We start from the raw sequence: 14,982 nt of genomic DNA, 5'->3' as shown, positions 1-14,982 counted from the left end.
AAAAAAAAAAAAAAAAAAAAAAAAGACGGGGCATAGGCTAAGCAAAGTGGCTTAGAGAACCAAAAGTCCTCTAGACTAGCTAACACAGCAAGTTCCCAGACATCTAAGGAGGCCCTCTCTCAAAAACAAAACAAAAATAAAGGCAGGCAGTGATAGCTCACACCTTTAATCCCAGTATTGGGGAAGCAGAGCAGGTGGGGCTCTGTAAATCTGGGGCCAGCCCGATCCACATAGTGAGTTCTAGGACAACCAGAGTTATATAATAAAGACCTATCTCAACAAACAAACAAATAAAAAATAGGACTGAGAATGTATCTCAGCTTGTGTGTGTGCCTAACATGCTCAAAGACCTAGCTTTATTCCCTGAACCAGTAACCCGGATCCTGAAAACTCATCAGCCAGCCCACCTAGCCAAAGCGGTAGGCTTCAGGCTCGGTTAGAGATTGTTTCAGGGGATAAGGTTGAGAGCAATAGAGGCAGACACCCAAAGTCTGATTCTGGCCTCCAAATTCACACACACACAAATACAAAGATGGCAGCAGACACACTTGTAATCCCAAACTAGTCCACATAGGCAACTCCAGATAGCCAAGGATACACTAAAATAAACAAATACATACGTGTGTGTATGTGTGTGTGTGTGTACATATATATATATGTCTATATTTTAGCTAAACTGAGTATGGTAGTGTCTTGCATAAAGTTCCTGCAACCAAAAAGCTGGAGACAGAGAAGCAGGAGTTAAAGATAAGCCTAGACCTTGTCCCCCAAAACCAACCCTGCATCTAGACAAGCTGGTTCAGACTTGTCACCCCAGCCCTCTGGACACAGGCCAACAGATCTGTTTGAGGCCAAAATGGTCGACATAGTGAGTTCAAAGTCAGCAAAAGCTACATAGGCCATGAGAAAAACACCTCGTTTGCTATTCTCCAGGAGCACCGCATTTTTTTCTCCCAAGCTGTCTACGTGTGATGGCCATTCTTGGTTGTCAACTTCATTAACAGAAACCCAAGCAGATGGTTGTGCCCATGAGGAACTTTTTCTCCTTAATCGGGCCATTTGAAATGGGAAGACCCACTTCTAATCCAGATCTTTTGAGGCAGGAAGATTCATCTTTAATCTGGGCCACACCTCCTGGTGGCAGCCTGTACACAAGACTGCCTGCTCACTCTGGCAAAGCCATCCCTTCCCTGGCATCAGAGCCTGCTTCTTCAGGATTCTGGTATCTACCGAAGACCATCCAGCCTCAGGGACTGAGGAGCTACCAGATTCTTGTGCCTTCTGTTGGAAGATATCCATTGTCGGACTATGGTCTAGCTGGACCACAGCCTATAAACCATTCTAATAAATCCCATGTATATGTATGTACATATATCTTTATGTATATAGATTTTATACATGCAAATATATGTATTTATATAATGTATATTAGTACACTGTAGCTGTCTTCAGACATAACAGAAGAGGGCAACAAATGCCATTACAGATGGTTTCGAGCCACTGTGCTGGGAATTGAATTCAGGGCCTCTGGAAGAGCAGTTAAATGCTCTTAACCACTGAGCTATCTCTCTAGCCCCATATATACTGTATATTTATATATAATATATATTTATTTCTTCTTACATATATATTTTTGTCCTTTAGAGAACCTACCAGGCACAAGTCCCCAGGTTCAGGCCCCAGCAATATATAAAATAAGGCATACTAGTACACATCAACCCTGAGGAAACACAGAAAGACCAGAAAGTTGTTCATCTAGGCTACATACTGAGCTTGAGTTCTGGACTACATAGGACCATCATGCTGTTGTTCTGTTTCTTTCTTGTTGTCGAAAATTAAATCCAGGGCATCATACAGGCAAGGTAAGCGCATTCTGCCACTGAGCCTCCTCAGTTCTGGGCACTGTGGCTTGGGGTTTATCATGGCAGCGTCTGGGATGCTGAGGGAAGAAGACCTTAAATTCAAGGTCAGCTTGTTTACATAGCAAGATTCTTTTAAAAAGGAGGGTGGTGATGGAGAGATGTTTCTGTGGTTAAGAGCACAGGTTGCTCTTCCAAAGGGTCTGGGTTCAATTTCCAGAGACTCATAACGATATGTAACTCCAGTACCAGGGGATCCTCTGCCCTCTTCTGGCTTTTACAGGAACTGCATGACATAAAGCACATAACATACTAGAGCAAACACCTGTACAGACTGTGTGTGTGTGTGTATACGTACGTATCTATCTATCTATATCTATCTATCTATCCATCTATCTATCTTATTCATTAGGACAAGGGCAGAACCCTAAATTGCCCCCCCCTTAAAGTTGATGAGCAGCCAAGGTGTTCTGAAGCGGGCTGGGCACAGTTGGACACTCCTTTAATCCCAGCCTTGGGAAGCAGAGACAGGTAGATATCTGTGAGTTGGAAGCTAGCCTCATCTACCTATTGAGTACAGGCTAGCCAAGGCTACATACTCAGACCCTGTCTCGAAGAAAACCTCTGAAGCAGGGCTGGTGAGATGGCTCAGTGGGTAAGAGCACCCGACTGCTCTTCCGAAGGTCCGGAGTTCAAATCCCAGCAACCACATGGTGGCTCATAACCATCCGTAACAAGATCTGACGCCCTCTTCTGGAGTGTCTGAAGACAGCTACAGTGTACTTACATATAATAAATAAATAAATCTTTAAAAAAAAAAAAACCTCTGTAGCAAATGAAAACATACGCGAACAGTCCGTCTATGAGAGCAGTGTGGACTCAGTCTGTAAAACCTGAGTCCATTCTGAAGGCTCCTCCCCTCGTAGAATAGCACAGTGCCCTCCTCACTGACGCACTGGCTCCTTACTAAACAGGACACTTCAAGCTGGGGATGAAGCTTGTGAGTGATCCTAGCACTCCAAATGTGGAGACACGAAGATCAAAGTAAACACACACACACACACACACACACACACAAGAAGCCGGGGTGATGTGAGACTCTCAGAGGATTTTAAAAAAATTAAAAAGTGACGTACTTTAAAAGCATGACCAAGAGTGACAAAGCTAGCCCAGTCAAGGTAACGGCACAGGTGAGTGGAAGCTGGAAGAGGAGCTTTTATTTGGACTTAGAGCCGGCTAAGATAACATACTGAACTAAGGAATCAGTCGGGATCCAAAAGAGCTCACCAAGTAAAGAGACCGTGCTTTCCAGCAGCTTGACGCTTACTGTGACCCGTAAGGCCTGCCGGGAACACAGTTGCCATTAAATCACTCTTACGTGCCACCGTTACGAAAGTAGAGGTTTTTCATCACAAACTGTCACAAACCCAAGTCACAAGTATCACAAAAGAAAGTGGAAGGAAAAAAAAAAAATCGCACGGTGCAGATCTTAACATGGTGCTCCCCGTGTAGCTCAGAGGTCTCGCCACCTTCAGAAGACAGTTCCCCCGCTGACCTCGTCAGCTACGATCACATCAAGCAGGGAGAAGGCAGCTTTTGCTAGCTAGCCCTTGACAATCGTCTTCCCATTCTCCCTAGACAGCCCGGACAGAACAGCGGGGGAAGGCACAGGTAGGAGTGGGGCAGGGAGCAGAGGGCTAATTCCCCTCAGTACAAGGACGACAGCTGAAGCTTGGTGGGAGAGTGGAGCTGGTGAGGCTTGAGGGGAGGAGGCTCCAGGCCCTGCGTTCAGTCAGAGTCACTGCTGGAAGAGGAGGAGGAGGAGGAGGAAGAGTGCTGCAAGGGGAAAGGGAAACATAATCAGATCCAGATGACCTCTGGTTACCCCAACGGCCATTTTCTGATGCCCCACCCATCCACCCAAGTATCCAGCAGGCAGGAGTCTCGTACTGTCCTGTCTCATAACCAACAAAATCAAGAGTTTCCTGCGGCAGGGAACGTACAAGAATGGATTAAATTGTCCTCAATCACTGCACAGAATTGAACACATTGCCTTCCAACCAAGTTTCCACACCTAGCCAGGGCCAGGAATGTGGAGCAAACACAGCTCGGGTGTGGGAAGCTGCTGCTACACGTCCCTACTCATTAGCTTTAAGGAATGACAAACTAGAATCTCTCTGCACCTCAGAGAGCGTAGGAATGGCCATCGTGGATGCTGTACTTCTAAGTCCCATAGGGGAAAAAGTGGGGAAGGTGGCAGAGACAGACGGATGGCTGGAGAAATTCCATCCAAGGATCCACACAGACATACCTACATCAACTACCGTAAAAAAACGATTTTAGGCTCTCTCGGGGTTCTCTCCCTGATTCAGTGTCTCCTTTCCTTCCCCACTCCCCACATTTCTACCTAAGACCCAGACTCAGGAACTAGAGCCCAAATCCACAAAGCAAACAACGGGCACAAAATCTACCTGAAGCCTCAATATTCAGACTGATGTTCCTCCCGTGAGAGCCCTCAGGGAAACTCCCACCCTCACTAATAACAATCAACGTTCCTGAGGAAAGAAGGTACTGGTCTTGTGAAGTGAAAATCCCCTTTTACTCCAGGCTTTGCTGGAGGTCGAGTCCAGGGAATTAACTCAGCACCTGGGAACGCTGAAGGAGATAAAGGAAATCCAGGAACTAAGGGCCATATCCCCACCCTGTAAACTATTATGCGTCACTGTGTTTTGTCAAAGGGCAGACTCTTTTGACTTTTAGACAACCTCAGTGGGTGTGTCCAGCTTACCAAAGGATACACCAGGGGTGGGTGGGGGAAGTTACTGGGAAAGAGTTAGGTAGAGAAAGTTGAGGGCTTTTGGCACAGAAATCCAACCTCCCCCCTTCTCTTTTCCTTGGCAGATGGGAGTGGTCTGATGCCTCAATATTACTAAACTCCTTTCAGGAGGATCCTCTTACATAAAGGAAAAACCATCTACATCTGCTAACGCCACCCGGTTGCCAACTCCCACTCCCACAAACCATCTCCTGCGCCCACAAACGGTGAATGCCCTTTCACAACTCCTGAGCACCCCGGGTCCCTCTGAACGGAGCTCCTTCCCCAGTCAGGCTCCAGAGGGTACTGACCTTCCCGTGCTTGTGATGTTTGTGCGACTTCTTATGAGCTTTCTTCATTTTCTTCCGAGTCTTCTTGTCTATCACGAATCCTGGGCCCACCATGCCAGGAGCCGGAGGATTCACGGGGCACATGCCAGGAGCAGGTGGTGGGTATGGGGGAGGGTAGGGACCTGAGGGTTGGTATCCTGGACACCCTGGTTGTGGTACAGGATAAGGGGGACGACACGGAGGGAAAGCTGGGTTTCCCTGGGGAATTCCGGGAGGACAGGGTCCAGGGGGAAAGGCAGGATTGAGGGGTGGTGGACAGGCAGGATTGGAACCTCCTGGGCACACAACTTGGGGTGGATATGGATTTGGTCCTGGAGGAAGAATCCGAGAATAAAGATTAGAACTGTCCAGAACCTCTATCAACATATAATACAAATCACTACTGGTTTTTTTTTTGTTTTGTTTTTTTGGTTTTTTGGTTTTTTTAGAGACAGGGTTTCTCTGTATAGCCCTGGCTGTCCTGGAACTCACTTTGTAGACCAGGCTGGCCTCGAACTCAGCCTCTGCCTCCCGAGTGCTGGGATTAAAGGCGTGCGCCACCACCACCCGGCTATCACTACTGTTCTTAAGCCTTATGGAAAGGCAGAACTTGGTAACTAGCAGTGGTTCAGTGACTTTGCCTTTGCTTGGGGTTGTGGGGATAGATAGAAACTTCCTGTTTCATTGCAAAATGGGCTGGGGCGAGTCAGAGGAGAGCCCCCCCCCCCAGGAACTTACCAGCATTAGGATTCCACATGTCCAGACGTTAGCTCAAGCCTAGGAAGTAAAACAGGCAGAAGTCTGAAGGTCCCAGGAAGGGAAGAGGATTTTCAAGAACCCGAGCCCCACCCTACAGCCTCCCCCTTACAAAGGCTCTCACTGATAAACCTCCACCCTGTCTCGAAAAACCACACACACAAAAAAAGGGCAGCACTCTGGAGGCAGAGGCAGGTGGATCTCTGTGTTCCAGACCAGTCTGGTCTAAAAAGAGTTACAGGACAGCCAGGACAGCCAGAGCTACCCTGTGTCGAAAACCAAAACAACATGAAAAAGTTCCCTTTCTCTTTCCGGCATCCTCATAGCCTACTCTAGCCCAGGATCTAAATCACAGGAACTCTCTTACCCCGGGCCCCTCCCGCTTTCACTATCTCACCTGGAAGGAGACATCTCATTTCCCACTCCCTGGAAAGGGACCAGAGGCCTTTAAGCATCCGTAATGTGAGATGGTACCTAAACTCCCTGCTCGCCCCGGGGGCACCCCTGAAGTGGAGTTAAAAAAAAAAAGAAGAAGAAGAAGCCCGTCCTGGAGTATCAAGAAAAAGACACCCCAGGTCCCCAAACTCTTAGATAAGAACACACACCCCAAAGAAAGGGCAAATGAAGTTCCTAGTTCTCAGGTATAAATGGATCCCTGGCCCAGCTAAGAGAAGAGAAGGAATTTGGGAGGTCAGATGCCCTGTCACCTTCCCAAGATCGCCGGTCCCGCTCCTGTCCTGTCCTCGTTCCCAGTCTGGGTTCGCACTTCCTGGTCACTCCTATTCATTCTATACTTCCGCACCGCCCCTGTAACCTAGTTAATAATAATGTGATCACTTGGCACGATGATTGGAGAACTGGCTTGTCAATCGCTGTGGTCCAACTAAACAAGGAGGAAACAGTTGCGCTGGCCACCAGGCGGAGCCTTAGGGAGAAAACATTGCTTTGTGAAATACAGACAGGTGAAATACAGAGACGCAGCGGAAATGCTCCTTAGGGCGGGACCGAGGCGGGGTCAGCTCCAAGCAAAGGACCTGAGCCAACGAAATAAACTCTCACTGGTTTTTTTTTTTGCTTAAATTTTAAGATTTTTTTTTTTAAATGTGTATGAGTGTTTTTCCTCAGTGTATGTGCACCAAGTTCCTGCTTAATGGTAGACTTGTCTGTAACCTAGCATTTTGGAAATGGAGAAAGAGAATCCGAATTCAAAGACAATGATAGCTTCTTAGGGAATTTGAGGCCAGTCAATCCTACATAAGACCTCAGAGAGCACTGTCCTGATGGCACAACGCCTTTAGTCCCTGAACTCAGGAGGCAGAGGCAGGTGAATCTCTGAGTTTGAGGCCAGCATGGTCTGCATAGTGAGCTCCAGGACAGCCAGAGCCACACAGACAAGCTCTGTCTCTGTCTCAAAACAAAACAAAACAAAACAAAGACCTCAGAGAACAAAAGGAGGAAGTTCTGCTGAGTCCCAGTCCCCGGCTTCAATGTTGCCAGCTGCTAAAACCACAGCCTGTGGTTCTTTTTTTTTTTTTCCTTCGAGACAGGGTTTCTCTGTGTAGCCCTGGCTGTCCTGGAGCTCACTTTGTAGACCAGGCTGGCCTCGAACTCAGAAATCGACCTGCCTCTGCCTCCCAAGTGCTGAGATTAAAGGCATGCGCCACCGCGCCGGGCTGGTTCTTTTTTGTAGAGAGATAAGATAGAGGGTCTTAATGTGTTCAGCAGATGCTGCGATTATAGTTTCATGCCATTGTTCTGGGTAAATAAGTAAATTCATTTTTGGTTTTGTTGTTTTGAGACAATCTTCCTGAATGACTCGGGTTGACCTTGGATGAAAAACAGTCATCCCATATCAGCCTCTCTCGGGTGTGAGAATAACATGAGCAAGCCACAACTCTCAGAATTTTTTTTTAAGATGAAGATTACAAACACGAGTTTCAGCACATCTAGTTCTAACAGGTGGATTTCAAAACATGTGAAGCAAGTGTCTGCAACCGAGCTATATACCCAACCCATAAATATCATTTAAAAATATTTTATCTTATGTGTATGGGTGTTTTGGCTGCATGTATGGCTTGTGAACCATGTGCATGCAGTACCCACCAAAGCCAGAAGAGGGCATCAGATGACTGGAGTTATAGACAGTTGTGAGCTAACTTAAGGGTGCTGGAAATGAAACCTGGGTCTTCTGGAAATGCAACTATTGCTCTTAACTACTGAGCCATCTCTCTAGCCCCCATAAACATCACTTCTAATGCCAAAAACGCTTTAATCTGTTACTTAGAAGCTGTGCCACCAGGCTGGAGAGATGGCTCAGCAGTTAAGAGCACTGACTGTTCTTCCAAAGGTCCTGAGTTCAAATCCCAGCAACCACAGGTGGCTTACAACCATCTGTAATGAGATCTGATGCCCTCTTCTGGAGTGTCTGAAGATAGCTACAGTGTACTTGAATATAATAAATAAATAAATCTTTAAAAAAATAAATATCTCATATAAAAAATTAAAAAGTAAAAATTAAAAAAAAAAAAAAAAGCTGTGCCACCTTACACATTCTGAACTTTAGTTTCCTCCTGAGTGTAAGGGGCAGGACTGTCATGGAAAACACAGTCTAACTAGAGTGTAAAGATTATCCTGAAAAGGACTAGCAAGATGTCCCAGCAGGTAATTGGGCAGTGGTAGCAAGGCAGAGCTCTGTGAGTACAAGGCCAGCCTGGTCTACTGGTCTACAGAATGAGTTCCAGGAAAGCCAAGGCTATATAGAGAACCTCTATCTCAAAAAAGATAAAAAAAAAAAAAAAACAGACAGGGCTGGAGAGATGGCTCAGAGGTTAAGAGTATGGACTGGCTGGGCGTGGTGGCGCACGCCTTTAATCCCAGCACTCGGGAGGCAGAGGTAGGCGGATTTCTGAGTTCGAGGCCAGCCTGGTCTACAGAGTGAGTTCCAGGACAGCCAGGGCTANAGAGAGAGAGAGAGAGAGAGAGAGAGAGAGAGAGAGAGAGAGAGAGAAAGAGAGAGAGAGATGGCTTAGGAGCTCAGAGCTATTACTGTTCTTGCACAGGACCTGTTCCCAGCACCCACCCACATGGTGGCTTACAACTGCGGTGACTCCAGGTCTAGGGGCTTTGACATTTTCTTCTGGCCTCCACGCCCTCCTGCACGTATGTGGCACACACAAATTCACAAACACACGTACTATGAGTAAAATAAACGGATCTTAGAGAAGTAGATACACATTGGTAGAAAGGAAGAGTGAGCGGGAATCTTGCTTTATTCTCTTTCCTGAGCATGTCTACCCTATGGGTTAGAAACCCACAGAGAATGACAGCGATAGGCATGCGATTGCCACAGGCGTGTCGTCCTGTACAGAGAGTTCATACAAGCTACTCATTTACATACACCTGAACGGTGGCTCCTACAGGCTCAGGACTCCTAGAGCCAGGGCCTTACTGAGCACTGAGGAGACAAGAACTCTGCTGAGACCGACAGGGGAAAGTGACAGAGGCAGGAGCTGAAAGGCAGTTCTCTGGACAGCCCTGTGGACTCTCTGGAAAGGAGGAAGCCCCCTGAGGGTAAGCCAGGGCTGCCAGGCGCTGCTGCACACACTCGGCTGTCAGCCGTGCTTCTGGGTCTGCATCCCAGCAATCTTCCAGGAGCTCCCTCAGCCCCCAAGGGTCCTGGAGGGAGAGAGAGAAGATGGGGGGCCTGGCCAACCCCAGAGCAGACATCTCCAATCTTCACTTCTCCCACGTGCTCCAGCCTGTTCCTCACGGAGTCCTTGCTAAGAGCATGTCTCACCACCCCTGACTCCCCACCCCACTTGCGGAGGACCTCCGAGCCCCGTTCCCTAAAGTCGAGCCCCTTGAATTTGTTCCCTGTGACGGACTTCTGGGATACCTTCCAAAGGGTCTACCTTTTCCTTTAAGGATAATTCAAGCTGACAACTTATATGCTAATAGAAATGTGCTAATGCACTCTTCCTTCTCTTAGTGTCCTGCAGACAAAGCCTGGCTTCCACAGACCAACCCAATAGACACTAGTATGGTAGACATTTCAGGCAGGAGAGTAAGAGAAGGGACATCTCAGGAAACCATTTGTGAAGAGCTCTGTCTGTTCACTATCAGACGACCCTTCTGACCTTGTTATACCTAGATCTGGCTTTAATTGGTCCGCAGCAGAAACAGAGCTGCATAGTGCAAAATGATGGGGCGCTGATTTGAACTTTGGGGTACACTGTTCCTAAAGAGATACACACCTTTAATCCCAGCACTTGGGAGGCAGAGGTAAGCGGATTTCTGAGTTGGAGGCCAGCCTGGTCTAGAGTGAGTTCCAGAACAGCCAGGGCTACACAGAGAAACCATGTCTCAGAAAAACCAAAAAAAGAAAAAAAAGAAAAAAAGAAAAGAAAAGAAAAGAAAAGAGAGAGAGAGAGAGAGAGAGAGAGAGAGAGAGAGAGAGAGAGAGAGAGAGACTGTGAGATACTGTCAAAGAGAAAAGTCAGAGAGGACTTCCTGAAGGAGAAGACTGAACGACAGAAACTGTGGTGTAAGGGAATAGGAATAAGAAGACTCCACGGGGTGGTATGTGTCTTAGGTGGGTGGAACCAACTGTGTGACACTTGTAGAAGAAAAGGTAAACTGAGGCTCAGGATAGGAGAAAAAGGTCTGGTTGTGGCAGAGAAGTCCTTGAAATCCAAACTCAGTCTGCACTCCTGGTCCCCAGCAGGCAAGCCTATGGCTTCTTACTGTAGCAGAGCAGCTCCAAGTGGATGGGATGTTGGGGCGCTTCCTCTCCTCCACCGCCAGGGCCCAGAGCTCACAGGCACTGGGATTGCTACCCAGTTCTGCCTCATAAGCCAATTGGAAAGGTGGTGGTCTGTGGTCTGGGAAAAGTATAGACATAGACTGTTAACCTACCCTGGTGAAGGGGCTCCCAGGTGATAAAACTAGGGAAGGTCATTGCCTTCTGGAATAGACGAGCCTTTGTTAGGTGGGACACTGGGGTGGAAACTTTACCAGGCCTCAAATCGGAACAGCGGCTCAGGATCTCCCACAGTAGTAGCGCCAGAGAGTAAACATCCGCTCTCTGGAGAGCTGTACCCCAGTCCTGAAGGTCTAGAGTCTTGTCCAAGAGCTCTGGAGCCATGTACCGCTGGGTGCCAGCCTGGAGAAGATGTGGGGTGCCAGGAATCACCTCTATGGCAACCTGTCTTGCAGCTCTGGTCCACACATTCCCCCAATTACAGCAATGCTCCGTCTACTAGCAAAGCCGCACCGTTGCCACAGCAATAGTTGTACTGTCATCAGAGCCATCGTCATCACAGGTCTCACACTTATCAAAAGCACTCACCTCCAAAATGGCAGCGGGGCCTCGGGGTTGGGTAGGGGCCAAGGCAGGGGGCTGAGCAAGGCCAGGGAGTGCCAAGGCAAGGCCCAGGTCCCCGATGGCGCATGACCTATCTTCCCGAATGAGCACATTCTGGCTGCTCAGGTCTCGGTGGGCGATACCTGGTTTGTACTGCCCTGCGGACACAGGTCATGTGGTTCTCTTTGGTGCAGTCCTTCTCCCCTAAGTGGAGGGAGAACTGGACCTGGACGCATCGGGTGCCCGCTACTGACTCCTCCCTCCCTGTTGCTGGCTACTCACCATCCTGCCAACGCTCCTCATGGAGAAATGCCAAGCCTTCTGCCAGGGACAGAGCCATCCTCAAGGAACCTCCCCAGTCGCTCGTGTACTGAGTCAAGTAGTGGCATAAGGAACCCTGGAGAAAAGCAGAGGCAGGAGCAGGGCGCACAGAGTTCGGGAGGTTCATTCCAGGGAGCACAGAGCTACTGACAGACCCCACACACAGCAACCCGCACCTCCCCAGCAGACAGAGACACCCTGACAGAACCAGGTCAAGACACTACAGACAGTGGAAGCATGAGAATATGCAGCAAAGTGACGGCAAAAATAGTAACTCTGGTTGGGCGTGGTACTGCGTGCCTGCCACCCCGGCACTGGAAGGAATGGGGATCAGGAATATGACAGTCTGCACGTGCGCGAGCACACACACACACACATTATAATTTTAGCCAGACACAGTAGCACATGGATGTGATCTCAGCACTCAAGAGGCTGAAGCAGGAAGCGCCTACATTTAAGGTCTGAGATGGGGCGAGGGGGGAGGAAGTAGCTTAATTCAGTGGTACCGGGTACTTGTTGAGACCCAGGCCCTCAGAACAGGGTCTCCTATAGACCTCATGAGGACCTCAGGGTGAAGGCATTCTGATTACCCTGATTTTTGTAGGGCTTTTATTCTTTCTTTTTCTTTCCCTCCTTTATCTAAAAAAATTAGTACACTTATTTATTTGTGTGTGGGTCCCACATGCTACATGGCAGTGTGGAGGTCAAAAGACAACTTGCTAGAGCTGGTTTTCTCCTTTCACCTTATGGGCTCCAGGGACTGCCTCAGGCCGTCCTGATCGGTGGAAGCATACCGCAAGCACCTTTGCCCATGAACCACTTGGCTCTTTCTCCTTCCCTTCCGCCTTCTTTTAGGCGGATCTCACTGGTTTGTATGCAACCCTGGCTGACTTGGAAGACCGCTTGCAAGGTTGCAGTCATCCTCCTGCCTCTACCTCCAAGTGCCAGCCACACAGGCACAAGCTACCACGCGGGCTGGAGGTGGAGCTTTAGCAGATGCTGAGTAAGCTTTCTTGAGGTCAGACAATGGAGTTGGAATCCAAGTAAATCCAAGCAGTCTGACTAAGAGTCGCTGTCACACGCTGACTCAGAGGATCCAAGACAAATGTGGTCAAGGGCGCCTGTCCCTCCAACCACCTGACCTGGGGTAACAGGCCTGTGTAGACGCAGGTGGGTGGAGCCAAAGGAGGAGGGGCAACTGGGAATAGGATATTCATGAATATACTGAACACCCTTAGTATGCCACAGCTGTACCCAGGCAGCACTGTGTCTCAGGAGGAGGAAAGCATGATAGAAGCAGAGAACTGAATAAATGCCACAATATAAAAATGAACTGGGCTGGAGAGATGGCTCAGTGGTTAAGAGCACTGACTGCTCATCCAGAGGTCCTGAGTTCAATTTCCAGCAACCACATGGTGGCTCACAACCATCTGTAATGGGATCTGATGCCCTCTTCTGGTTTGTCTGAAGATAGCTACAGTGTGCTTACATATAAATAAAAATAGATAAATAAATAAATTGCAGTATAGAAAGAAAGAAAGAAAGAAAGAAAGAAAGAAAGAAAGAAAGAAAGAAAGAAAGAAAGAAAGAAAAGAAAAAAGCAACTAGCCGGGCAGTGGTGGTGCAGGCCTTTAATCCCAGCACTCAGGAGGCAGAGGCTGGCGGATTTCTGAGTTTGAGGCCAGCCTGGTCTACAAAGTGATAGGCAGCAAGCCCAGAAATTTATCTCCACCTCCCAAGTGGGTACCACAATGGCTGGATTTTTCTTCTTTTACTTTTTTTCTTTTTCTTGGGATTACAGATGTGCACCACCACACCTGGCCTTCTTGTATTTTCTTCCTTTTTTATAAATATTTATCTTATTTTTAGCCAAGTGTGGTGGCAATGCCTTTAATCCCAGCACTCTGGAAGCAGAGGCAGGTGGATCTCTGGGAAGCCAGCCTGGTCTACAGAGTGAGTTCCAGGACAGCCAGGGCTACACAGAGAAACCCTGTCTGGAAAAAAAAAAAAAAAGAAAAGAAAAGAAAAGAAAAGGAGGACAGCTGGGTAGTAGGACTATAACGCCCGTACCTGGGAGGCTGAAATGAGAGGACTGAGGTGAATTCCAGGCTAGCCTGGGCTACATACGACTCTGGCTCCCTAGACCCCAGCATTAGGGAGGCAGAGGCAGGCATATCTATGTGAGTTCAAGGCCAGCCAAGGTTACAAAGTAAGACCCTATCCAACACAAAACAAAACCCCCAAAACAAAAGAAAATAAGAGTGAAGAAGAAAACACAGGCAGAAGTGGGGCCACATGGAGCCGGGCTGCTGAAGATTGGGGTGCGTTTTAAGCCCTAGGTAGTGGCTCTAGGCACTTTGAACACATTCGCATGCTTAATCTTTAGAAGCATTCTTTGAGGTAGGAATTGTATCCATAGAGGAGAAAGGGAGTCTCATTTTCTCAGGATATGTGATGGGAGAGTCTGGCTCCTCACTGAGCTTGTTGCTATCTCCTGTTTATCCAACGGCAGCACCGTCTGTTCCTTTGAGGGAACTCTCTGCCCCGTGCCTTTGCCCTCATTGCTCCTAACTTGCTGAAATGTTGTGGCTCTTTCCCAGGCTTTATCAACCTTTACAGCTCCTTCATTGCTGAGATCCTGAGTTCTGGAAACTTCCCCTTTTGACGACATTCTTCTTGGGTCAACTGAAAAATCACTTTCCGACCTGGGGATATATCTTAGCCAATAAAGTGCCTTTTGTGCATGAGGGCCCGAGTTCAGTTCTCAGAAATAAATTTTAAGAAGCCAGATTTGGGACAGGAGACATGGTTCAGCAGTTCAGAGCACTGGCTACTCTCTCAGAGAACCCAAGCTCCTAGCACCTACGTCAGCTGTCATGATTGCCTATAACTCCAGCTCCAGGGGATGCAATGGCCTCTTCTGGTCTCCGTGGGCACCTGCGACACGCATTCATACACAATACCCATACTTAATTTTTTTTAAGTTTATTTTTATTTATGGATTGTGCTCCTCTCTCTGTGTGGGTATGTGCACATAGATGTGGCTGCTATCAGAATAAAGGCATCAGATGCCCTGGAGCTGGAGTTAGAGGCAGTTTATTGCTTATGTGGGTCCTGAGAGTTCAACTCTGACCCACTAAAGGAGCAGTGTGCCACCGAGCACTGACTCACTTCTCTAGCCCAAAGTAAAACAAATTGTGCTTGTTTGTTGGAGACAAATCTTTAAAAACAACAACAACAAAAAAAAAACTAGGAGAAATGGCTCATCAGTTACAGTGGCCGCTCTTCCAGGGGGACTAGAGCTTAATTCCCAGTACCCACTTCTACAGCTACTTTGAAAGCCCCAGGAGAGCTAATATCCTCTCCTGAGTTTCATGGGCACCTGACATGCTCACAGTGCACAGACATATGTGCAGGTGAAACACCTATACACATTTGTTTTGTTTGAGACAGGATTTCTCTGTGTAGCCCTGGCTGTCCTGGAACTCACTCTGTAGACCAGGCTGGCCTCAAACTCAGAAATCCACCAGCCTCTGCCTC

At 48.0% G+C, this 14,982-nt stretch overlaps 2 protein-coding genes across 5 annotated transcripts in view; both read right to left on the bottom strand.

Moving 5' to 3' along the window:
- Nucleotides 1-2,961: 2,961 nt before the first annotated feature.
- Prr13 (proline rich 13) lies at nucleotides 2,962-6,554 on the bottom strand. Of its 3 annotated transcripts, none has more exons than XM_021217137.2 (4): nucleotides 6,467-6,554; nucleotides 5,742-5,780; nucleotides 4,986-5,335; nucleotides 2,962-3,695 (listed from the first exon to the last, which is right to left on the bottom strand). In XM_021217137.2, the coding sequence occupies exons 2-4, from the start codon at nucleotides 5,758-5,760 to the stop codon at nucleotides 3,648-3,650; spliced, it is 417 nt and encodes a 138-aa protein (XP_021072796.1). In that variant the 5' UTR covers nucleotides 5,761-5,780; nucleotides 6,467-6,554; the 3' UTR covers nucleotides 2,962-3,647. The 3 variants fall into 3 exon arrangements, with proteins under 3 accessions (XP_021072796.1, XP_029404051.1, XP_021072797.1); XM_029548191.1 differs by lacking the exon at nucleotides 6,467-6,554 and adding an exon at nucleotides 6,365-6,436; XM_021217138.2 differs by having other exon boundaries at nucleotides 3,057-3,695; nucleotides 6,157-6,487.
- Nucleotides 6,555-9,203: 2,649 nt separating this feature from the next.
- Nucleotides 9,204-14,982, bottom strand: part of Amhr2 (anti-Mullerian hormone receptor type 2) — a 9,746-nt gene continuing 3,967 nt past the window's right edge. Inside the window, exons 7-11 of one of the 2 annotated variants that reach the window (XM_021217308.1) lie at nucleotides 11,404-11,518; nucleotides 11,107-11,279; nucleotides 10,773-10,920; nucleotides 10,503-10,639; nucleotides 9,204-9,434 (exon numbers count right to left, since the gene is read on the bottom strand). In XM_021217308.1, coding sequence (XP_021072967.1) covers nucleotides 9,204-9,434; nucleotides 10,503-10,639; nucleotides 10,773-10,920; nucleotides 11,107-11,279; nucleotides 11,404-11,518 — 804 coding nt within the window. The remainder of the gene's footprint in view (nucleotides 9,435-10,502; nucleotides 10,640-10,772; nucleotides 10,921-11,106; nucleotides 11,280-11,403; nucleotides 11,519-14,982) is intronic. The other variant, XM_021217309.1, reaches the window with a different exon arrangement.

This window comes from Mus pahari, chromosome 17 (assembly GCF_900095145.1).
Source record: "Mus pahari chromosome 17, PAHARI_EIJ_v1.1, whole genome shotgun sequence".
NCBI lineage: Eukaryota > Metazoa > Chordata > Mammalia > Rodentia > Muridae > Mus > Mus pahari.
The sequence above is the reverse complement of the archived record's forward strand: the minus strand, read 5'-3'. Positions and strand labels throughout refer to the sequence as shown.